The 25,969-nt window shown below is 45.9% G+C and overlaps 1 protein-coding gene across 23 annotated transcripts in view; it reads right to left on the reverse strand.

The window, feature by feature from the left end:
- LOC109900730 (afadin) overlaps positions 1-25,969 on the reverse strand; it is a 124,325-nt gene that overhangs the window by 46,056 nt on the left and 52,300 nt on the right. For 17 of the 23 annotated variants that reach the window (XM_031837160.1, XM_020496514.2, XM_020496510.2 and 14 more), the window contains exons 2-8: positions 12,937-13,132; positions 12,243-12,355; positions 10,297-10,451; positions 9,961-10,121; positions 8,734-8,891; positions 5,956-6,043; positions 3,405-3,563 (exon numbers count right to left, since the gene is read on the reverse strand). In XM_031837160.1, the coding sequence (XP_031693020.1) occupies positions 3,405-3,563; positions 5,956-6,043; positions 8,734-8,891; positions 9,961-10,121; positions 10,297-10,451; positions 12,243-12,355; positions 12,937-13,132 (1,030 nt within the window). The remainder of the gene's footprint in view (positions 1-3,404; positions 3,564-5,955; positions 6,044-8,733; positions 8,892-9,960; positions 10,122-10,296; positions 10,452-12,242; positions 12,356-12,936; positions 13,133-25,969) is intronic. The other 6 variants (XM_031837161.1, XM_031837164.1, XM_020496505.2 and 3 more) reach the window with 1 other exon arrangement.

Here is a 25,969-nt window from a genome sequence, read left to right on the forward strand (position 1 = left end):
ATCAGCAGTCAGTCAATTAGCCCATGTCAGCTATTTTTGGGGGGTGATTAGTAAATTAGTCTATCATCCAGCTATCTAAACTTGTAGTAAGCATGGTTAAATTACCCATGCCTCTTGATCATTAGTTATATTAAAAACTGCTAACATTCACCTCCACCCTAATTCGGGGGGGGGGGGGGGTCACAGTGACTCCTAATGATGAGTTCCATGTTTTTTGTGGCCCCCACCCCCATCAAACCACCCCCATTCCTGACCAAGGAAGAACACGAGCAGCAGCTACTGTAGTCCTGAAAGCATTCTCTTGGTGGGGAAGGGAAGATACCTAGTCAGTTGTACAACAGTGCATTCAACTGAAATGTGTCTTCAGCGAGTGGGAGAGAGAGGGTACAGTTAGGCTTGGGAAGTATACCGCATACTGGAGCATTTGGAAAAAGCAACGGGATGGTTTTTCAATACTATCAAAACTATTTATTTGAAGTAGAGGTCGACCGATTATGATTTTTCAACGCCGATACCGATTACTGGAGGACCAAAAAAAGCTGATACAGATACCGATTTACAAAAAAAAGTATTTGTAATAATGACAATTACAACAATACTGAATTAACACTAATTTTAACTTAATATAATACATCAATAAAATCAATTTAGCCTCAACTAAAATGAAACATGTTCAATTTGGTTTAAATAATGTAAAAACAAAGTGTTGGAGAAGAAAGTAAAAGTGCCCTGTAAAAAAGCTAACGTTTAAGTTCCTTGCTCAGAACATTTGAAAGCTGGTGGTTCCTTTTAACATGAGTCTTCAATATTCCCAGGTAAGAAGTTTTAGGTTGTAGTTATTATAGGAACTATAGGACTATTGTATTTCATATACCTTTGACTATTGGATGTTCTTATAGGCACTTTAGTATTTCCAGTGTAACAGTATAGCTTCCGTCCCTCTCCTCGCCCCTACCTGGGCTCGAACCAGGAACACGTCGACAACAGCCACACTCGAAGCAGCGTTACCCATCGCTCCACAAAAGCCCCTCTGCAAGGGGTACAACCACTCCAAGTCTCAGAGCGAGTGACGTTTGAAACGCTATTAGCGCGCACCCCGCTAACGAGCTAGCCATTTCACATCGGTTACACCAGCCTAATCTCAGGAGTTGATAGGCTTGAAGTCATAAACAGCTCAAAACTTGAAGCACAGCGACGAGCTGCTAGCAAAACGCATGAAAGTGCTGATTGAAAGCTTACGAGCCTGCTGGTGCCTACCATCGCTCAGTCAGACTGCTCTATCAAATCATAGACTTAATTATAACATAATAACACACAGAAATACGAGCCTTAGGTCATTAATATGGTCGAATCCGGAAACTATCATCTCGAAAACAAGACGTTTATTCTTTCAGTGAAATACGGAACCGTTCCGTATTTTATCTAACGGGTAGCATCCATAAGTCTAAATATTTGTTACATTGCACAACCTTCAATGTTATGTCATAATTACGTAAAATTCTGGCAAATTAGGGGGCCCAAACTGTTGCATATACACTGACTCTGCGTGCAATGAACGCAAGAGAAGTGACACAATTTCACCTGGTTAATTTTGCCTGCTAACCTGGATTTCTTTTAGCAAAATACGCAGGTTTAAAAATATATACTTTGTGTATTCATTTTAAGAAAGGCATTGATGTTTATGGTTTGGAACAGTCGTGCAACGATTCTGCTTTTTTCGCAAATGCGCTTTTGTTAAATAATCCCCTGTTCGCAACGAGCCAGGTTAGCAACGAGCCAGGTTAGCAGGCAATATTAACTAAATATGCATGTTTAAAAATATATACTTGTGTATTGATTTTAAGAAAGGCATGGATGTTTATGGTTAGGTACACATTGGAGCAAGACAAGTCCTTTTTCACGAATATGCACCGCATCGATTATATGCAACGCAGGACACGCTCGATAAACTAGTAATATCATCAACCATATATCATCAACCATGTGTAACTAGTGATTATGATTGATTGTTTTTTATAAGATAAGTTTAACGCTAGCTAGCAACTTACCCTGGCTTCTTACTGCATTCGTTTAACCTGCAGTCTCCTCGTGGAGTGCAATGTAATCAGGTGGTTAGAGAGTTGGACTAGTTAACTGTAAGGTTGCAAGATTGGATATCCTCCGAGCTGACAAAGTAAAAACCTGTCTTTCTGCCCCTGAATAAGACAGTTAACCCACCGTTCCTAGGCCGTCATTGAAAATAAGAATGTGTTCTTAACTGACTTGCCTAGTTAAATAAAATGATAAATAAAGTTGTTAAAAAAATACAAATTAATTCGGCCAAATCGGTGTAAAAATACCTATTTCCGATTGTTAGGAAAACTTGAAATTGGCCCTAATTAATCGGCGAATCCGATTAATCGGTCGACCTCTAATTTGAAGTTTTCAATAAATGTGAATATTTGTAGCCTTCTTAAGTTAATACCTGCAGTCAACTTGTGCAACTTCATTTCACCGGTCACATTATTTGACATGATGAAGTTTACCGTAGTTCCCCAGAACAGTTGAGCCAGTCACGTGTTTTTTTGTAAATAGCACAATGGGAGAAAGCGGGAGCTAGTCAGTCCATAGCGTTCTCTATCGGTGAGTCTCTGCTGTGCAGCTATGGATCATTTATCTGTATAGCAGCCATTATTTCCAGTGCTTCATAGTGTTTTTTCCCCTCTGTACTTCAGTGTACATATGCTGCTCTTCCTTCAGAAAAGCATGCATCACAACTTTGTTCTTTTGCACAATTTGCCTCGTTCACTTTTGCTTGTAAATGTCCACACTCACCGAAAGTGGTAGCTACACCAGCTATGCTTGTAAAACTTTATGAGCTGGATTTGCCCATCTTGCAATTCGTTTAAGTTCGTTTTCGCTCATTAGCATTTAGCTAACAGCTTCTATGTGAGTTCACTATAATTTGGGGCTAATTTTGTTAGCATTCTGGTAATAAGAGGCCCAAAAGGGTTTTTCTTGCGTTTTTAGCGCCCCTTGTGTGCCGGTAATACTGTAAATCCCGGGATGAGAGAAGGACGGTATGACAATCTGGATACCGCCCAAGCCTAGGTACAGTCAACTTGGCAGGAGATGCTTCTAGGGCCCACCTCACTGACCTTGTCAGAAGACTAGAAAGTTCAGGGCATCAGGTTTGGTCCATGTTGCCTACCATGCCTCTACTGGTGTGTGAATGTCATTGCGCAATTACAGTGATTATACTGTTCTGTTAGCTATGTGAGTAGAATTAACTGTCGTCTTACATCCTGCAGTTCTGTACACGCCAGCATTTGGCGTCGGCTGGGAATGTGTGTGTGTGTTCTTGTTCAAGAGTGTGTATATGTGTCATATATATGTGATCTGCAGTGCGTGTGTGTATGACGCACCTGGGCTGAGCTCCACCAGGTAAGGCAGTTTCTCTGGGGGTAGAGACCCATGCAGGGGCACGTCCATGCCCTTCCCCCTGGGGCCCTTGTCCTCTGGCTTGCGGCCCTTCTTTGGCACGTAGTCTGGAGGTCTCTTCTTCAGCTGGAATACTAGGTCTCCTGAAACAACACATGCATTATGACCCAGAGCTACCAGGAGAGGGCAGTATAGACAGGGGATTTCAGATAAAAACAATACAATCCTTACAGACAACGGACTATCCTCAACACAACATGCAATTCATTAGGCCCAAATCTATGGATTTCACATGACTGGAAATACAGATATGCATCTGCTGGGCACATCTGCTGGGCACATCTGTTGGGCACATCTGTTGGGCACATCTGTTGGGCACAGGTGTCATTTCCGGTCACAACGGTCACAACTAGCAGACATGTTTACGTGCTGCTGTGCATTTTGTTGCTAACCTTACTTTGCTACCTGACAACTTAAAGGTTTTTACTTTTTAATTACCATTTATATTTTTTTGTTTTTTCAGTGTAGGAAAGGATGAAACAGCATGTGTGCCACCAGTAAGTACAGATAGTAGTATAAATCCCCTCGCACGGTCCCCGCAGCCGGACAACCTTCTCTTGGCTTCTGGAGGGAAATGCTGTAGGAATGCTCAACCGGTGTCGCTCATTCAGCCGACAAACTTTCAACTGGCTCTCCCCATTAAGCAGCAAGTCGGAGTCAGAGGACGAGCCGTTTCTGGTCTCTACTCCTCCCGTTACGGGGTCTGAGAGGCCGAAGCTTCCCACCATTAGCTCTGGCAAATTGAAAACCCTAGTCATTGGCGACTCCATTACCCACAGTATTAGACTTAAAACGAATCATCCAGTGATCATACTGTTTAAAAGGGGGCAGGGCTACCGACGTTAAGGCTCATCTGAAGATAGTACTGGCTAAAGCTAAAACTGGCGAGTGTAGAGAGTATAAGTGTATGAGTATGAGTGTAGTCTGGCCCAGGAGTGTGAAGGTGAACGGAAAGGCACTGGAGCAACGAACCACCCTTGCTGTCTCTGCCTGGCCGGTTCACCTCTCTCCACTGGGATTCTCTGCCTCTAACCCTATTACAGGGGCTGAGTCACTGGCTTAATGGTGCTCTTCCATGCCGTCCCTAGGCGGGGTGCGACACTTGAGTGGGTTGAGTCACTGACGTGGTCTTCCTGTCTGGGTTGGCGCCCCCCTTGGGTTGTGCCGTGGCGGAGATCTTTGTGGGCTATACTCGGCCTTGTCTCAGGATGGTAAGTTGGTGGTTGAAGATATCCCTCTAGTGGTGTGGGGGCTGTGCTTTGGCAAAGTGGGTGGGGTTATATCCTGCCTGTTTGGAACTGTCCGGGGGTATCATCGGATGGGGCCACAGTGTCTCCTGATTCCTCCTGTCTCAGCCTCCAGTATTTATGCTGCAATAGTTTGTGTCGGGGTATTTCTCCTGTCTTATCAGGTGTCCTGTGTGAATTTAAGTATGCTCTCTCTAATTCTCTCTTTCTTTCTCTCTCTCGGAGGACCTGAGCCCTAGGACCATGCCTCAGGACTACATGGCATGATGACTCCTTGCTGTCCCCAGTCCACCTGGCCGTGCTGCTGCTCCAGTTTCAACTGTTCTTCCTGCAGCTATGGAACCCTGACCTGTTCACCGGACGTGCTACCTGTCACAGAACTGCTGTTTTCAACTTTCTAGAGACAGCAGGAGCAGTAGAGGTGCTGACCTGTTGCACCCTTGACAACTACTATGATAATTATTATTTGACCATGCTGGTCATTTATGAACATAATCTCCACCCGGCACAGCCAGAAGAGGACTGGCCACCCCAAATAGCCTGGTTGCTCTCTCGGTTTCTTCCTAGGTTTTGGCCTTTCTAGGGAGTTTTTCATAGCCACCGTGCTTCTACACCTGCATTGCTTGCGGTTTGGAGTTTTAGGCTGGGTTTCTGTACAGCACTTTGAGATAGCAGCTGATCTAAGAAGGGCTATATAAATAAATTTGATTTGAGATAACGTTTATTGTTTTTTAAATGGCTGTCACAACGGGCCTCAGGATCTCAATGTCATTTTTGTGCATTCAAATTGTCAATCAATCAAATGCAATGTTGTTGTCCGTAGCTTATGACCTTCTATTGTCCCCAGCACAAGGTGCAACTGTGTAACAATCATGCCGTTTAATCAGCCTCTTGATATGCCACACGTGTCAGGTGGATGGATTAGCTTGTCAAAGGAAAAATGCTCACTAACAGGAATGTAAACCAATTTGTACACAACATTTAACAAAAATAACGTTTTTGCTTATGGAAAATTTCTGGGATCTTTTATTTCAGCTCATGAAACATGGAACCAACACTTTACATGTTGTGTTTCTATTTTTGTCCAGTGTAGATTCACTATTAGTTCAAATGAGCTTTTGGCTGTGTATAAATCATGCAATGCTGTCAATGGAAGAGGTGCTGTAAAACTTTAGATACAAGCCGGATCTGAATGTATGATTGGGCCCGTAGTGGTATGGTGTCCTACCTCTGTCGTTGGGCCAGTCTCTGAAGATCTGAAGAGGACACTCTGTATCATCCAGGATGATCTCCTTCCCAGACTTGTCATCTGTGTGCTACAGAACCACAAAGCCACACCCATGAAACAACCACACATTCCACAGCTAATTCCAAATCAACCAAACAATAATTCACATAGAATACCTCAATGCTCAATTATAATGTATATAGGGGTCATAAAAGATGTGTGCCAAACCAGCCTTTATAACATGATTACTGCACATTAGCATGTTCGTCAATAGCTGGCTGCTCTCCCTTTCCCTAAGAATGATCCAGTTCCTCATGCTCCAGACATAACCTCTCTCCCTCCTACTCTCCACTCACTCTGGCTGTAGTGATGACCTGTCCAACAAGACGCTGGCGAGGCAAATGTCCATGTCTGATTGGAGCATTTGAAATTTTTCCTTTTTTAATGACTCGGATGTATAAATGAGAGGCGGATGGTGGAGGGACTGCTTTAATGTGATTGGCTGTGACCGAGGCGGTCAGGCAGCAGGGATGTGAGGTGGCGAAGGTTGGCGCTGAAGCATGGAGATGTTAGTCACACGATGACAGGCGATATTTGGCCAGCCATGGTGCTGCTGCTCTGCTATCCCTACACACACACACACACACACAGCATCACATCTGCTGGCCTGGCACTTTGGAGAAATGCAATTCAATTACTATCAAACAAAGGCCTGTGCCAACAAACCCCTTCATACTTTAATCTGTCAGACCACAGGGAGGAGTGTGGGCGGCCAGATGGGAGATACGGAGAGAGACGGATGAAGGGAAGGAGAGAGGGAGTGACACACACACACACACACACACAGTATTTCATCAGCCGGCTGCACTGTGTATGTAGGGTTTAAATAGGACCTAGGCCAGTTACCGCTGAAACATTAAATCAGCTTAAAATGTGGCCCGGCAACACCCACCCTGTCCTCTAGTTCACCCCGGAGACAAATGGAGGGGAAATCGAGCAAACATTCATTCCTTACTCACACCTCCATTTTCTAAATAGGACAGCATGGCGGCTCGGGGGTGTGTATTACACAAGGGTGACCTAAGCTCCTCTTGTGAGGCATATATACATTGCCTCACAAGCCTACCCATAACATGATGCAGCCATGACTATGCTTGAAAATATGGAGTGGTACTCAGTAATGTGTTGTATTGGATTTGCCCCAAACACACCACTTTGTATTCAGGACAAAAAGTTAATTGCTTTGCAGTATTACTTTAGTGCCTTGCTGCAAATAGAATGCATATGTTGATGGAAGGACACCTGTATCTTTGTAGTGACAGGGTGTATTGATACACCATCCAAAGTGTAATTAATAACTTCACCATGCTCAAAAGGGATATTCAATGTCAGCTTTTTTTCCATTTTTACCCATCTACCAATAGGTGCCCTTCTTTGCGAGGCATTGGAAAACCTCCTTGGTCTTCGTGGTTGAATCTGTGTTTGAAATTCACTGCTCGACTGAGGCACCTTACAGATAATTGTATGTGTGGGGTACAGAGATGAGGTCGTCATTCATGCAACTTATTATGTGACTTTACCACGTTGTCACTCCTGAACTGGCTTGCCATGACAAAGGGGTTGAATACTAATTGACTGAAGATATTTTAGCTTTTCATTTTTTATTCATTTGTAAAAAACATAATTACACATTGACATTATGGGGTTTAGTTTGTAGGCCAGTGTCAAACAACCCCATTTAATCCATTTTAAATTCAGATCATAACACAAGAAAATGTGGAAAAGGTCAAGGGGTGCGAACACTTTCTGAAGACACTATACAAACTTTTGAGTTTTGTGAACTGTGCTCCCAAACTAAGAGTGTTCCCTGTAAAACTTTGACCACAAGTGGGTGCGTGATTTGATGATGCTATAAAACTAGAGATACAAGGTGAGAAAGGTGAGTCTGTCATATTGTATAACTGTGTACAGCAGTTGTATTCCAATTTAAGCTGGTACACCATTTTTTCTTTCAGAATTTCTGAGGACCCCATCCCACCCCAAAGCTAACGACACAACCTTAAAAATCACTATATTTCAATTTTAAGTCAACAAATAACCTTCATTACATTTAAATCTCTTATCACAATGAAAAGAAACCCCAAAAAATACATTTAATAAAATTTTATTTTTCACATTATCTTACTCAAAAATATTTGTATATTGTCCTATACAATAATGTGTACTCACTGTTCTGTTCAATTTATTTGTTATTGTTTATTTTGACGACCCCACTGCAGATTCCCAACGACCCCGACTTTGAATACCTCTGGTGTACAGTAATATCTAGAGCAGGGTATTGACCTCTTACCCAACGAGGTCCGGAGCCTGCTGGTTTTCTGTTCTACCTAATAATTAATTGCCCACACCTAGTGTCCCAGGTCTAAATCAGCCCCTGATTAGAGGGAAACAATGAACAAAAATACAGTGGAACTGGCTTCGAGGTCCAGAGTTTAGTTTGAGGGATCTAGAAGCTTGGTAGGTGAGGCTAATATGGAGGAGTGATCACCAACCCTGGTCCTGGTGAGCTACATGGTGTGCAAGGATTTTGTCCCAACACTAACAACCCTGATTTAACTAATAAACTGCTCATCTAGGGTGTGACGAGCTGAATCAGGTTGGTGCTGGGTTGGAATAAAGGTCCAAACCCGCTATAACTCTCCAGGCTCAAGGTTGGCTTCTAATGGGGCAGAGTAACGTCTAGTTGTGTTTGGAATGGAGTGGTGTGCCGACTCTTACCCTGGCGATGCAGTACTCCCGGGGGTTCTCCTTCTCCAGGCCGTACTTCTCCAGGGCCTCCACCACAGCAAAGTCTGCCATGTCTGTCGTGGACAGCAAGATGGTCTTATAGGGGATATTGGGTTTCAGACTGTCTGCATAGATCCTCAACGTCCCCCCTAAGAGACAGAGACAGGACACTCACACGTGTGAGCATATTCCTTGGATTATGCTTATCTATTAGAGATTTTACTTTCCATTGTGGGAATATTCCATATAGCAGTATTTCTCACAATCAGCACTCTGACACACACACTTTATTTTTTATCTTTCTCTCTCAGACTAAGCACTGGCTCTGAGTTGAGTTAAAAGACAGGGCTGTAGGCCTAAACTGCTGGACTATTTTACACAGGGCTTTACTCCTCTGGACTGGGACGAGATAGAGAGGAAATATGAGAAGGAACTGGGATAAAGGTTTATATCTGTGCCAGAGAGGGGTATTTAGCTGGGAGTGAAGAGGCTGACCAGACCAGAGGGCTAAGGCCTCCAGTTTACATAACCTCGGCGGTCTGGGCAACATAACCTCGGCGGTCTGGGCAACATAACCTCGGAGGACTGGGCAACATAACCTCGGAGGTCAGGGTAAAGAAGTGTCAGGAGGTAGAAAGTTGCCCCGAACCACAGATCTAGGATTAGATTATCCTAGATTCAAGGCAATGTTTTTACTTATTCTAAACACTACGAGATGAATGCCTTTTTAACAACAGTTATGCCACCATAACCACTTGACCCAAAAAGTTTTGGGATGCAGAGGTCAGGCGGACCAATTCTTTTTTTACACGTCACTAACTATGGGAGAAGAAGAAAAAAAACTTCTGCGGCCATTTTTGGTGTTGCAGCTTGCTGTTCCTGCATTGGTTGGCAGAGGGCTGTAAGCCACAGGGAACAAGATGTGAGGACTGGCAGTACCAGACAGTGTGTGGTGTTCACAGAGGACATTGGCTAAAGCGGGTTAGAGTGGACCTCTGCTCTGACTGATCCAGGACTTATGTAATTACAGTATGGTGACAGGGTGTTCTCTACTGGTCATAGACGGGACACGAACCAGAGACAATGGCTTTTGGACTTCACTTTGACACACACGCTCAGCTCTCACACTCGTGTCCTCACACCGCTAGTCTGTTCAAATAAAAGATGAATAACACATTGTAAGTTTTTAATTGACAGACAGTCCCAGGGTGAGTGTACCCGAGTCTGGCCTGCCGTCGCTGCTGCGGAACTCCTGCATCCTCTTCTCCAGTTTCTGCTGCCGCCTCCTCTTCATCACCACCTCAGGGTTGGAGATGGTCCGGGTGAAGCTGTTCTCCGGCATGTCCTTGTACACCTCCGCCGCCAGTCTGGAGTTCTCACTGGAGGAGCAGGAGAAATACATTCAGAAGTGCTCCTTGGCTCCATTTGCTTTACCATGCATGTTAATATACTATCAGGTGGATGTGGGGACGTTCTTCATCAATTATATAATTTTCAACCAGCAAGGCTAAGTAAGTAAACATTATATAAAGCGTGTGACATTGCCCTCCTTACCCATCTTCTCTGCTCAGTGCTTGCTCATCTCCGTCAGAAATGTGAGCCTCCTTCTCTCTCTTCTTCTCCTTCTTCTTCTCTTTCTTGGACAGTGTCCGTTTGAAGTTCTGGATGACTCCCTCCTTCTCCCTCTCCGGCCCATTGCTCTGCGCCTTCTGTGGTGAGAAAGGGCACGAAAGAAAGAGAAAGGGTGAGAGCAAGAGAGCGCAAGCAGTTACGATGGGAGACGGTGTGAGGTTTGTTATTAAGGCAGTTCACTTAGTCTAAGTGTGTCATTTAGGTGATCTGTGGTATTAGGAACTGGCTGGCTGGCTGGAAGGTTGGCTGAGGGCTATGTAGGATTCAGTGACACAGGGCCTCCACACAGAGGGAAGTACTGGGGCCTACCTAACACCTGGAGTCTGAGGCCTGGGCACCACTCTGCCAGCTAGTCGATTCAGCTGACAGACAGAAAATAACATGGCCAGAGTTCAATCAAACTGGCAGTCCCACACATACTTAAGACTGGCGTTTATAATGCTGCATATGTAAACAGAATAATAACCAGCTGACAAAGGATTTCATTGCTTTGGCGGTAGTAGTTTCGTTTGGCCATTTCACAAAAAGCAGGCTGAAAAGTCAAAGCCTAATGTGAACTGACAGAGGCATAGACTTGGCCATAGAAAGCAGAGAGAGAGAGTGGGCCTTTTCAGAAGGGATCAGTCAGAGTCTAAATCCCCATAAAGCATTATAGATGTGTTAAAGTAATCCAGTGTTCCAGGCCTGCCCTGTCAAACGGCTGAGCAGGGGACTCTTCTGATAGGACTGCCTCTCTTTCCACTTCCCAGAAGCACTCCAGATGTCCTAGTGTGGTTAAAACACTCCAGACACTTCTGATGTCCTAGTGTGGTTAAAACACTCCAGATGTCCTAGTGTGGTTAAAACACTCCAGACACTTCTGATGTCCTAGTGTGGTTAAAACACTCCAGACACTTCTGATGTCCTAGTGTGGTTAAAACACTCCAGACACTTCTGATGTCCTAGTGTGGTTAAAACACTCCAGCCTAACAACACTTTAGGGAGTCCTCCTAGTAGCAGATACTTTTAGGAGAGGGTGTGGTTTCAGATCTGGTCCTCCTTCTATGACTGGACTTACACACCATTTCAGTCTGGGTAAGATAATCGAGCTTGTGTGTGTGTGTGTGTGTGTGTGTGTGTGTGTGTGTGTGTGTGTGAGTGAGAGAGAGAGACAGTGTGTGCACACAAACATGTGTATATTTTAGAGCTCTATTTTAGAGGTTAAACTCTCACTGGTCAGTGTAGCCACCTGTACCAGAAGATTACACACATAACGCAATCATACATCTCAAACACAACCACACACTACTGCATTTTAACACACATCTCAAAACACACCCAGACACTACTGCCTTTTAACTAGAGCCAGGGGGGAGAAGCATTTATTTGTCTGAGGAAATGGAAGCGAGGCTTGGGGCGCTGAGGTACTTGAAGTCAAGTGCTCCACTATAAAAAAAAACATTTGCATCTCTCTGGGGTGCTAAAGAGCACTAAAGAGGTCTCGGAGCAGGAGGCACTTCATTGCATCAGAGCCAAGATGGACATAAACACACTGAACAGTCAGTCCCATTGAACAGCCTCTAATGAAATATAGACTAACAAGATCATAGCGGTGAACTTGATGGTTGGGTATTTAGTTACAGTGCTACAGAGTAACGTGATAGTGTTATCATGACAGAGGTCCTGCTGTGCAGCAGTTGGAGTAGTTTTACTGAGGGCCACATCTAAGACTTGCCTGGATCCACTCTTTTTCAACAGTGTTACGCAAATTCACAGGAATCCACAAACCTCGGCATATAGCGCACTACTTGGTTTAGCTGAAGCAGAAAGACTGGAAGCCAGGCTAGCCTAAGGCTGATCTGCCTCTTGACGTTGTTGTTGACACTCACCTTGGGGATGATGTCGTTCTCATTCTTGAGGACGAAACGTCCCTCGCGGTCGTCTTTGTTCCAGTTGAGCTGCACAACCAGTGGCTTCTCATCCAGGTCCAGCTTCCGTTCTTCTGCCAGAGAGGGTGGAGTCTACCACTTAACACACTGTTAACCCACACCAGTTTACCTATACCCCTATACAGCCAGCTAGCTAGTCCTGGGATATATATTAACATAGATAAACATGGATTAGGATAACCTTAAGATAAAGTGTTAATGATTTACATAAACAATGTGGTAGGACTGCAGTTTATAAATATTACTATATAAGAAGCTGGTCTAAATTAGCTTTCATGACCGCTGCTAGTGGAAAACCACACAACTGTGCTATGCAGGCACACACGTACATGCTCTGCCTATCTCTCAGTATGAAGAGTGTTCAAAGCCTGAACTGCGGGCTGTTCATCTCAAGTTCACATTAAGCACCATGGGAGTTGGATACCGCTCTCCTGTTTTTACCCTACTGCAGGCTAACAGTGTTTGTCTAGTAACCCCAACAGAGTAGCTAACTCAAAGCAGATTGTCAAACCACATACCCAAACAACCCTCTTCAATACCCTTGGTCTAAGCTACTTGCTACAGACCCAACCTACAAAATCCACACCCATCCATCCACATATCCAACCATCAAACCCCCCACACACACACTCACCCCCGCTGACATGGACCTCGTAGAGGGAGTATTTGGGCGAGGAGAGCATCCTCATGTCGGGCCGGAACTTCTCGGCCAGCGTCTCGATGACATCCTGAGTGGTGGCCGTGGAGGACACGCGGATACACTTGGTGGCAAAGTTCCCTGCTACGCGGTCCTGGAAGTAGAAACGCATCACGCCGTGGAACTCCAAGTCCTGGAGAGAGGGAAGAGGAGAGAAAGGGCGAGGTGAGGGTCTGTCCTTTACTTCAGAACTGGTGACGACCTAAGGGTCAAGTTTGGCATTTTCCTTTCCTTCTCTCAAACACTCCATGCAACACTGCCTTCGCATCTTGAACCCCCCCCCAGGTTTAGCCAATCACAAAGCTAGTCAAACGTACAGGCTACTTCGCTCTCACTCGCTGTCCGACAGAAAAGTATGAACAAACAACACTGCAGCAACTGTAGAAGGCATCAACTCAACTTCCTGGTTAGGAGAGTAAGCCTAAACCCCTGCTCTCATCTTCTCCTTGCACTGTGAAGTCTGGAGCAGCGGTCTTGTTTTAACATAGCCTTACTTTGACAGCAGTAAGCTGTGGATGATATTTGAGCGAGGAGAATACATTTCTCTGGGACAAGAGAAAAGAGGACAAGTAGCCCAGGGAAAAGAGGACAGTAGCCCAGGGAAAAGAGGACAGTAGCCCAGGGATAACTGAGGACAGTAGCCCAGGGAAAAGAGGACAGTAGCCCAGGGATAACTGAGGACAGTAGCCCAGGGAAAAGAGGACAGTAGCCCAGGGATAACTGTTCCTGTTCCTAACCCCACGGGGAGCTAAGGGAAGAAGAGCCTGGAGGAACCTGCTCTCCTTCGTTTCAGTACAATAGACAGGCAGGCGCTTCATACTGTAGCTCCGCCAAGCTTTAGTGATTGTGTCTGAGGAATACGAGCTTAGCCAGGAAAGCGATAACGGTCAAGTCTAACACCAGAGCACCCTTCAATAATCATATCATACAGAGCTCAATACCAACCACACCCAGACACTACTCCTGACCCTGATCATGTCTCAGACAGACTGCCCATTGTCTCCCACAGGTAACTATGCGAGTTGCAACTATCAACGGTGTGCCTGTCATTTCCAGCTAAACCAGCCTTCTGTAGAGAGTTTATAGAGGATGGAAGCTGGTGGTACCTCCAGTGAGTTAATTATAAAAAGGGGCTTAGAAGGGATTCAGGGTCAGGACTGTATGTGTGTGTGTGTGTGTGTGTGTGTGTGTGTGTATGTGTGTGTGTGTGTGTGTGTGTAACAGCCAGCTCAGGTGCAGGCCCTGCAGGTAGATGACAAAGCAGACTATACACTCCAGCGCTCATCTCAGTCTGTTCAGCTAGAGACAGAAATAGCCTGCTTGACCACACAGGACCTTATTGTGAGTACCTGCACACTACAGGTGATGCCAGGGGCAACACACAACCACATGATATTTATCCCTAAACAATGTGATAGTCTTCCCCTGGGCAGTCCAGTATTACATGTCCTCTGTCTCCATTCCCTCAGAGTGACATCAGCCTAACCCCAGGGACTCATGGACCAGAATCACTCATTCTCGGCCAATGACAGCGGGAGGAATGAATGAAGTCGCACCAACCAGAACGATGGATTCAGTAGTGTCACCGTGCGTTTCCTTACCTCCGAGAAAACTTCTTCCTAAAATTACTGCTCAATATGGTGTGTGTGTGTGTGAGAAAGAGAGAAAAAGACAGGTGTGTGTAAGAGAGGGATATAGAGAAAGAGTCCCACAAAGACCGCTACAGTGTGTATTCAGACCCCATTCACTGATTCCACATAGTTACGTTACAGCCGTATTATGAAATGTATCAAATAAAATAAATTCCCTTCAATCTACACACAATACCTCATAGTGACACAGCAAAAACAGATTATTTTTTTGCAAATGTATAAAAAAATGTACAACTGAAATATCACAGTTACATAAGTATTCAGACCATTTCATCCAATCAAATGTTTTTTTGTCACGTGTCAAATACAGTGGAGAGAACAAGTATTTGATACACTGCCGATTTTGTAGGTTTTCCTACTTACAAAGCATGTAGAGGTCTGTAATTTTTTATCATAGGTACACTTCAACTGTGAGAGACGGAATCTAAAACAAAAATCCAGAGGAAAAAAAATCATACAATATGATAAAGTAATTCATTTGCATTTTATTGCATGACATAAGTATTTGATACATCAGAAAAACATAACTTAATATTTGGTACAGAAACCTTTCTTTGCAATTACAGAGATCATACGTTTCCTGTAGTTCTTGACCAGGTTTGCACACACTGCAGCAGGGATTTTGGCCCACACCTCCATACAGACCTTCTCCAGATCCTACGGGTTTCGGGGCTGTCACTGGGCAATATGGACTTTCAGCTCCCTCCAAAGATTTTCTATTGGGTTCAGGTCTGGAGACTGGCTAGGCCACTCCAGGACATTGAGATACTTCTTACGGAGCCACTCCTTAGTTGCCCTGGCTGTGTGTTTCAGGTTGTTGTCATGCTGGAAAACCCAGCCACGACCCATCTTCAATGCTCTTACTGAGGGAAGGAGGTTGTTGGCCAAGATCTCGCGATACATGGCCCCATCCATCCTCCCCTCAATACGGTACAGTCGTCCTGTCCCCTTTGCAGAAAAGCATCCCCAAAGAATGAGGTTTCCACCTCCATGCTTCACGGTTGGGATGGTGTTCTTGGGGTTGTACTCATCCTTCTTCCTCCAAACAAGGCGAGTGGAGTTTAGACCAAAAAGCTCTATTTTTGTCTCATCAGACAACATGACCTTCTCCCATTCCTCCTCTGGATCATCCAGATGGTCATTAGCAAACTTCAGACACCTGGACATGCACTGGCTTGAGCAGGGGGACCTTGCGTGCTCTGCAGGATTTTAATCCATGACGGCGAAGTGTGTTACTAATGGTTTTCTTTGAGACTGTGGTCCCAGCTCTCTTCAGGTCATTGACCAGGTCCTGCCATGTAGTTCGGGGCTGATCCCTCACCTTACTCATGATCATTGATGCCCCACGAGGTGAGATCTTGCATGGAGCCCCAGACCGAGGGTGATTGACCGCCATCTTGAACTTCTTCCAATAATTGCACCAACAGTTGTTGCCTTCTCACCAAGCTGCTTGGATATTGTCCTGTAGCCCATCCCAGCCTTGTGCAGGTCTACAATTTTAACCCTGATGTCCTTACACAGCTCTCTGGTCTTGGCCATTGTGGAGAGGTTAGAGTCGGTTTGATTGAGTGTGTGGACAGGTGTCTTTTATACAGGCAACGAGTTCAAACAGGTGTAGTTAATACAGGTATTGAGTGGAGAACAGGAGGGCTTCTTAAAGAAAAACTAACAGGTCTGTGAGAGCCGGAATTCTTACTGGTTGGTAGGTGATCAAATACTTATGTCATGCAATAAAATGCAATTATATTACTTACAAATCACACAGTGATTTTCTGGATTTTTGTTTTGGATTCCGTCTTTCACTGTTGAAGTGTACCTATGATTAAAAAAATACAGACCTCTACATGCTTTGTAAGTAGGAAAACCTGCAAAATCGGCAGTGTATCAAATACTTGTACAGTGGGGAGAACAACAGGTGATCTTAATGAAATGCTTACTTACAAGCCCCATAACAAACAATGCAGTTTGTTTTAACAATGTGTAAGAAATAAAACAATTAAACTAACAAATAATTAAAGAGCAGCAGTAAAATAAGAATAGCGAGGCTATATACAGGGGGTGTCAGCACTTTGTTGAAGCACCTTTGACAGCGATTACAGCCTCGAGTCTTTTTGGGTATGACGCTGCAAGCTTGACACACTTGTCTCGAAGCCACTCTTGTGTTGTCTTGGCTGTTTGCTTAGGGACGTTGTAATGTCGGAAGTTGAACCTTCACCCCAGTTGGAGGTCCTGAGCGCTCTGGACCAGGGTTTCATAATGGATCTCTGTACTTTTCTCTGTTCATCTTTCCCTCGATCCTGACTAGTCTCCCAGTCCCTGCCGCTGAATAACATCCCCACAGCATGATGCTGCCACCACCATGCTTCACCGTAGGGATGGTGCCAGGTGACCTCAATCCTAACCTGTGACTGGGGAGGGGGGGGTTCATCTATGGTTCATTTACAGAACCAGACCAGTCCAACTAGACACCTGGGAGAGCTCAGCTCGCACACATCCTCCTATCCTCCTAAACCTGCCTCCTGAGTCATGAAGAATCCCATCCACACACACACTAACCATGCAGAAAAACACATGTACCCAGAGGCTATTTCTTTGAAGGTAGTGGACTTGACAAACAAGGGTGAGAAGACAGATGAGGTAAGACACTACTCTGTGTGTGTGTCTGTAGTCTGCATGGTTACCGTGTACAGCTATGGACAGGACCTCGGAACTATGAGATACCCAGCTAGCGCACATCCACCCCAGGACTGCCTCCCAATCTTTGCTCATCTGACTAGTCTCCCTCTGACAGAGGTCTGGCCTGAGCCGCTTAGAGGTGATAAATCAGCTTCACTCCAATACAGCTCCTTTCATCACTATACCCGCTTCACATTCCAAAATTCCTCCCTGCCTCCTCAGGCACAGCGTCAGTCTGATGATATATATCCCCCACACCCCTCTGTCCTGGGGCAGAAATATTGCTTCTGTCATCCCCACCCAGCCTTATGAAAATTCATGTGGAGCAGAGAGATATTATTAAAGAGTGGAATGGGGGATATTAGAGGGGAACTTAAACCATAGCTGATATGGCCAGGGAGGCTCTCTGGACATGGATGGTGGTCAAATCAGAACCTTGTCTATAGTCCAGGAAAACATGGACGGACAGCAGGACAGACTGATGGGTTTGAGAGACCGTGCTGAAGTTATTATAGTGATGGGCCAGTCTACTTCATACAGTCTGACTGACCTCAATCTACTAGCATCAATGCAGTCAATATGCTAGAGCTTGAATGAAAAGCTCCATTCACCTCAGTAAAGCCTCTTTAAATAAATAATTAGAAGTCTTTTGCAAAGTAGTATGAGAATTCCAACAAGCAAAAGATACATTACTATTTTTGTAATAGTAAATAACTTTTCACAACGTCACAGTTTTCTTTCCAATTCAAGTATACAACATGCAGTTGCCCATCAGCCCAGCAGGTGGCACTGCCATGTCACAGTACACTAACTGTAACAAAGCAGTACTCTAACGCTCATCACTCCATGATATCGTGATGTAAACAATCCCATAACGAATTCAGTCCACCCTGACTCCACCTGCCTATACCATTCAGTACCCCTGAGACGAGAGCAGAGGAGTAAAGGCACTTCCATCAGCACTGGTTCAAGTAAAAAAATCTCTCCCTCTGTCTACCTCTGGACCAGATGCAGGCTCACTAGTGGGCCAATGAATGTACATCTGGGGTTTTATCTCTAGTTAAACAGTGTAGACAGAGACCAGCTTTATAAAGGCTATATGATCATCTCTAGTTATAAAGAGTGTAGACAGAGACCAGCTTTATAAAGGCTATATGATCATCTCTAGTTAAACAGTGTAGACAGAGACCAGCTTTATAAAGGCTATATGATCATCTCTAGTTATAAACAGTGTAGACCGAGACCAGCTTTATAAAGGCTATATTACTCACTTGCTTCTACTTCACTTGCTGTGGCAATGTATACATGTATGGTTCCCATGCCAATAAAGCCCCTTAAATTGAATTGACTGATTAGTTGCCGTACTTTCGAGAACACAAACACTCGCATCTTTCATAGTGAGCTAGCGATGGACGGGGAGAGGGGAGGCTCACATCATAGGCAGGTCCGCCGCCAGACAGCCAGTCAGAACCGTGCACTAGGACTATATGCAATCAAAAGTTGTATATCACAATGGAATGCTGTATCTCACAATTTCTTGGCTTGTATTTGGCATAGTAACAGCCAGCGGTCAGGTCAACCTTTGTCAAGACCAATATTCAGGGCCTGAAGAGAGAGACAGTCATCTATTCTCAGTAGCACCTTCATCCTCAGCATGAAGTATGCCAGGAGAAATCACTGTCTTTCCTCCTCAGCATGAAGTATGCCAGGAGAAATCACTGTCTTTCCTCCTCAGCATGAAGTATGCCAGGGGAAATCACTGTCTTTCCTCCTCAGCATGAAGTATGCCAGGGGAAATCACTGTCTTTCCTCCTCAGCATGAAGTATGCCAGGGGAAATCACTCTTTCCTCTTCAGCATGAAGTATGCCAGGGGAAATCACTGTCTTTCCTCCTCAGCATGAAGTATGTCAGGGGAAATCACTGTCTTTCCTCCTCAGCATGAAGTATGTCAGGGGAAATCACTATCTTTCCTCCTCAGCATGAAGTATGCCAGGAGAAATCACTGTCTTTCCTCCTCAGCATGAAGTATGCCAGGGGAAATCACTGTCTTTCCTCCTCAGCATGAAGTATGTCAGGGGAAATCACTGTCTTTCCTCCTCAGCATGAAGTATGTCAGGGGAAATCACTGTCTTTCCTCCTCAGCATGAAGTATGCCAGGGGAAATCACTGTCTTTCCTCCTCAGCATGAAGTATGTCAGGGGAAATCTACAGATTTGTACCTTGTCAGCTCGGGGGTTTGAACTCGCAACCTTCCGGTTACTAGTCCAACGCTCTAACCACTAGGCTACGCTGCCGCCCCAGACATAGCATGGATGCTGTCCCTCTTCCTCTCTCGCTTCCTCTCCTCCACTCATCTCCCTTTCTCATGTAAGGCCATGTCTGCCAAGCAGCTGGCTGGAAGGAGAGCACTTAGCAGGCAGGTGATTGGCTGGGTGGGAGGAGAGCAGCCAGGTGATTGGCTGGGTGGGAGGAGAGCAGCCAGGTTATTGGCTGGGTGGGAGGAGAGCAGCCAGGTTATTGGCTGGGTGGGAGGAGAGCAGCCAGGTTATTGGCTGGGTGGGAGGAGAGCAGCCAGGTTATTGGCTGGGTGGGAGGAGAGCAGCCAGGTTATTGGCTGGGTGGGAGGAGAGCAGCCAGGTTATTGGCTGGGTGGGAGGAGAGCAGCCAGGTTATTGGCTGGGTGGGAGGAGAGCAGCCAGGTTATTGGCTGGGTGGGAGGAGAGCAGCCAGGTTATTGGCTGGGTGGGAGGAGAGCAGCCAGGTTATTGGCTGGGTGGGAGGAGAGCAGCCAGGTTATTGGCTGGGTGGGAGGAGAGCAGCCAGGTTAATGGCTGGGTGGGAGGAGAGCAGCCAGGTTAATGGCTGGGTGGGGGGGAGCAGCCAGGTTAATGGCTGGGTGGGAGGAGAACAGGCAGGTTTATTGGCTGTGTGTGTGTGTGGGGGGGGGGGGGGGATTTGCTGGGATACGTATCACAGCTTTCTCTCTCTGCTTTGCATGAAAAGGAAATAAAGCATTACATCATCCTCCCCAAGGCTCTGACTGGACAGACTGGAGAATCTGCACAGCTACTGTAGGGACAGGGACAGACTGGAGAATCTACACAGCTACTGTAGGGACAGGGACAGACCTGGAGAATCTACACAGCTACTGTAGGGACAGGGACAGACCTGGAGAATCTACACAGCTACTGTAGGGACAGGGACAGACCTGGAGAATCTACACAGCTACTGTAGGGACAGGGACAGACCTGGAGAATCTACACAGCTACTGTAGGGACAGGGACAGACCTGGAGAATCTACACAGCTACTGTAGGGACAGGGACAGACCTGGAGAATCTACACAGCTACTGTAGGGACAGGGACAGACCTGGAGAATCTGCACAGCTACTGTAGGGACAGGGACAGACCTGGAGAATCTACACAGCTACTGTAGGGACAGGGACAGACTGGAGAATCTACACAGCTACTGTAGGGACAGGGACAGACCTGGAGAATCTACACAGCTACTGTAGGGACAGGGACAGACCTGGAGAATCTGCACAGCTACTGTAGGGACAGGGACAGACCTGGAGAATCTACACAGCTACTGTAGGGACAGGGACAGACTGGAGAATCTACACAGCTACTGTAGGGACAGGGACAGACCTGGAGAATCTACACAGCTACTGTAGGGACAGGGACAGACCTGGAGAATCTACACAGCTACTGTAGGGACAGGGACAGACTGGATAATCTACACAGCTACTGTAGGGACAGGGACAGACTGGAGAATATACACAGCTACTGTAGGGACAGGGACAGACCTGGAGAATCTACACAGCTACTGTAGGGACAGGCTGGAGAATCTACACAGCTACTGTAGGGACAGGCTGGAGAATCTACACAGCTACTGTAGGGACAGGGACAGGCTGGAGAATCTACACAGCTACTGTAGGGACAGGGACAGACCTGGAGAATCTACACAGCTACTGTAGGGACAGGGACAGACCTGGAGAATCTACACAGCTACTGTAGGGACAGGGACAGACCTGGAGAATCTACACAGCTACTGTAGGGACAGGGACAGACCTGGAGAATCTACACAGCTACTGTAGGGACAGGGACAGACTGGAGAATCTACACAGCTACTGTAGGGACAGGGACAGACCTGGAGAATCTACACAGCTACTGTAGGGACAGGGACAGACCTGGAGAATCTACACAGCTACTGTAGGGACAGGGACAGACCTGGAGAATCTACACAGCTACTGTAGGGACAGGGACAGACTGGATAATCTACACAGCTACTGTAGGGACAGGGACAGACTGGAGAATCTACACAGCTACTGTAGGGACAGGGACAGACCTGGAGAATCTACACAGCTACTGTAGGGACAGGGACAGACCTGGAGAATCTACACAGCTACTGTAGGGACAGGCTGGAGAATCTACACAGCTACTGTAGGGACAGGGACAGGCTGGAGAATCTACACAGCTACTGTAGGGACAGGGACAGACTGGAGAATCTACACAGCTACTGTAGGGACAGGGACAGACCTGGAGAATCTACACAGCTGCTGTAGGGACAGGGACAGACTGGAGAATCTACACAGCTGCTGTAGGGACAGGGACACACGTGGAGAAATAAGCTACTTTGCATACAACACAGTGACAGTGCTGCTTAACTAACAGGCATCATGGTATTAATGCATTTTGAGTCCTGCTGTGACGTGGCTGAGAATGAGAGCAATATGCAGCAGCAGATTTGACTCCGGCAATGAGAGGCTAGATTGGGTCTTAACTGAGCCCAGCACATGAAAGGGCAGAGGCTCAGTCAGTCAGTGAGCTGGCTGAGGTTTAAAGGAGAGAATGAAGATTCCTCTCTGTTATCGCTTCTCTACAGCGAGGCCAGATTAGGCATTTCCCAGGTGTTCTTTATCAGATAGTGACTGAGGGGAGAGAAGTGCCTGTGAAATGTAATTGGGTCAGTTTACATAGAGGGCCAGAGAAATGCCCTGTATCAACACACTAACAACCAGTAAACACAGGCTGAGATATAGAGGAGAGATACAACATGGGGCAGTGATCCTGCCAGGGACAGACCTATAGGATATCTAATGATTTCTATAGTTCATAGCAACTTCTTTTTGAGTAGTCTGATTTAAGGCAACTTACATATCAATTATCAACTCACCTATAAAACATGTAAATGATTATCAGGAACTCCATTTCCCACCCCCACTGTATTTGTTTATTAACAACGCCTTGGTTTTGCCCACAAAGAGATAGATGTGACCTGTCATAGTAGTTGCCAGGCAGATGATGCCATGGGGAGAAACATCCAAAACATATGATCTCATATGGCACAGACAGGTGAGGGGGAAAGAATTCCTGATGAAAACAGGCCTGGGGCCTCAGACAGAACGTTATAAAGCCTCAAGAGTCCCTACAACAACCCTTCAACTCTTAATTCCAACCAGCACTGAAAAGTAGTAAAATTGCAGAGGATCAACCCTATATTTGTCTCTCTTTAATCACTGGACTTGTCCTTTATGTAGAACAGTGTTTTGAAGAGGGAAAACAAGGCTAATACGGTCTATTGTCCTGTGTTGGCTAAAGTATAGACAGTGTTCTCTTTTCCAGAGAAGGAGAGGAAGAGAAGGAGATCACAGCTGATGCAGGGGCAAAGCACTACGGTCAACCCTCCTCCTCTTCTTTCTAGCTGTGGAGACAGAAGTGTGTGTCGGCGGGAGTGGCCTGAACACGCACACAGAGCGGAGAGTGAGCGAGTGTTTATCGCAGACCTACATTAAACATGACAGGACAGGCCGCAGAACGGACAGTGTGGTGGAGTGGAGAGACTCACAGCCTTTCCGGTCAGTCCATCAGCAGTGCAGTCAGAGCACCTCTGTATGAACCTCTTAGCTAGCATGCTGTCAATCCCCCAAACATTCTCCACACATTCTCCTGTGTCACTACTTGGCCATTAGGATTGTTCTGATTTATGCTCAACTCTGGGTGAACCCAATTCTCCAGGAGTGGAGGCTTTTTCTGCTCCATCTCCCTCCACTGAGATAAAATAGCAGTCAGTTGTTGAAAACGCTTAAGTTCTGCTTGTTGACAACACACTGCTGGACAGGTGGAGCGATATTACATAAATCTAACGTCGCCTATTTCCAGTGCCCAAAATAACAGTCTTGCTCATAATCCATTACAGCCAGCTCAATGTAACTTCCTTCATGCAATGTAATTTGGGGCCAGGTAAATCACTAAGTTCCAATCAATTAGGCTTCACTGACTTCTATAGATTCTAAATAGCTTAATCTGTTATGAAACCACAAGTCTGCATTTTCCCTAATGTGTCCACTGGGCCCAAGGAGAGCAGCACATTATGCTTGGGGCAGTAGTAGCACCTAATTCACCCGGAGCAGAATTCCCAGTGTGACACTCGGACACAGTCCCATGCCCGTGAAGGGGAGGAGGGCTAGGGGATAGGATGAAGAGGCCCCAGGGGGACTGTGGCCGTGGGGCCACTGGACCAGGCATGGATGAAAAGTCAGTTCTCTGGGCCAGAAGGAGCTATAGGACCAGTGATTTAACACCCTACACAGCTGCTGCTGCTGCATGCTGACACAGCAGCTGTTAAGATCCCACTGGATCCCACTTCAACACCAACTGTCATTTGGACAGGAAGGAACTAGTCTTAACCAGCATATCAACAGCGGTGAGGAACAAACTTGTCATTACAATTGAGAAGGCAGAGTATAGGACAGCGAAGGTAGTCAATAGAAGTCAAACCGCCCTGACGCTCTTGATGATGGACTGGTGTGGTGATGGAAACAGACAGCCCAGTCAGATTAGTCCGTCTCCCTCACAGACAGCGGACCAGAATAACACGGCGGACCCAACCCAGAATCTGTAGCCCTGGCCTGTTGGCAGCTGTCAGCACAGCATGGGAGACTTCTGCAAAGACAAGTCTACCACACACCCATTCACACCACTTGGTAGCACATCTCTGGGCTCAGCTGATGTCACTAGCCATGTCACCAAACACTGCACTTTGACACGGAGGACAGTAGCAGGTGAGAAACGGGGTGCAGGTCAATCTTCCCTCTAAGCTGTGCGAGGGAGCGCAACAGTCCTGAGAAGCTGCCCCGGTACTAGAGCTCAGCCCACGGAGAGAAGCACGAGATTAAACTTAACTCAACATTCTAGAAATGGTCACCAACCGGCATTCCTAGTCGATCGGCCAACATTTCTGTAAAATAGTCAAAGATAAGGCCTTGTGTTCTTACTCAGCACTGTCAACACTTTGTATTCAACATGTTTATAAGCCATAAAATGCGTGTTTTTCCTATTTCCACTCAGTGCTACAACAAGCCGTGCAGCAGTAATGAATGAGGTGAAAAGAATCTATAGGCTGGCATTGTTGTTGTTATTAGCGGCGTGGGTCTTTTTTTAATGTCGAGGAATATTTCACTTTGTTTATAGGAGTAACAACATGAACTTGTGCAATAATGCGGTGCGACTCGAGTTTCACCATCAGCTGGAAGACAGTGTCCTTTTTGGTCAGTGTCAGTGGAGGGAAGGGAGAGAGGAGGGATGTTGAGAGACGGTCAGCCTCAGCGGAGGGAGAGATCAGCAGACAGAGGGGTCCATCAGATGCAGGCACCATCAGCCCAGTAAAATAAAAAGGTAATTATTTAAACGTATACGCACTCAGTTGTGCCTCATAAGTAATACAACAACGTATTTATTACCGGCCTGATCGTATAGCATACCTCAAAATGTTGTCATTTAAAACAAATACCTGATATGCAAGCAAAGCCAATATGGGGTGATAATGTATTGGGCCTATAGCTTACTGCAAACATTGTTGGTACAGGAGTGTTTTTAATTGGTTAATGTTGCATAGGCTTAAGTTCTACGTAATGTTTAAAAAAACGAATCTGAGCATCTCATGGAATGTAGCCCTACATTGAACACCACACATTGGCTGCTACTGTAGGCTGAATGATCCATGTTAAAATACTATTGGATGCATTTTCTCCCTTGTTTTTAATGGTAGGCCACTCTGGTAGGTCTATGATCAAATAGCCACAGTAGTCTACTTAGCTTGGAGAACAACAGCGGGTACAGCCTCAGTGTTCACAGTAAGCACGCGCTGGAAGTTGCACAGAATTTTCATAACATTCAAGTTTGCGCTCAGCAGACCAGCAGACCAGAAATCTCAGTGGCATTTTTTTTAGGGAATATTGGTGCAGGGTAACATGAAGCCATCTTCTTCAGGCGTAGTCATTTTGCATTATGTACTGCCTCCTGCCTTATACTCTGCTCATTTTAGAATGAGAAGTTGTAAACTGCATGTACCAATAAACTTTTACACCCCTACTTCATCAGAATCTGTATCCGTTCATTCAATGAAGCCGGCCGTGGGTAGTAGTAGTAGTAGTAAACAGGCCAGAGCTGAGGTAGCTAAGGAGGAGTCACGTGGGAGGGGGAGGTGTCTGCCTGGCATGGCCTTAGCGTAGCGGTCTAGCCTAGCGTCAGAGTCACACTGGGACGGGCCTGAGGAGAGGCGGGAAGGCTAATCCTCATGTCTGAGCTGCAGTCTGCATGAGAGGAGGAAGGAGTTAGCCCCCTCTCTTTCCTTCTCTCTCT

The sequence above is a fragment of the Oncorhynchus kisutch genome, linkage group LG12 (assembly GCF_002021735.2).
Source record: "Oncorhynchus kisutch isolate 150728-3 linkage group LG12, Okis_V2, whole genome shotgun sequence".
NCBI classification, from domain to species: Eukaryota; Metazoa; Chordata; class Actinopteri; order Salmoniformes; family Salmonidae; genus Oncorhynchus; species Oncorhynchus kisutch.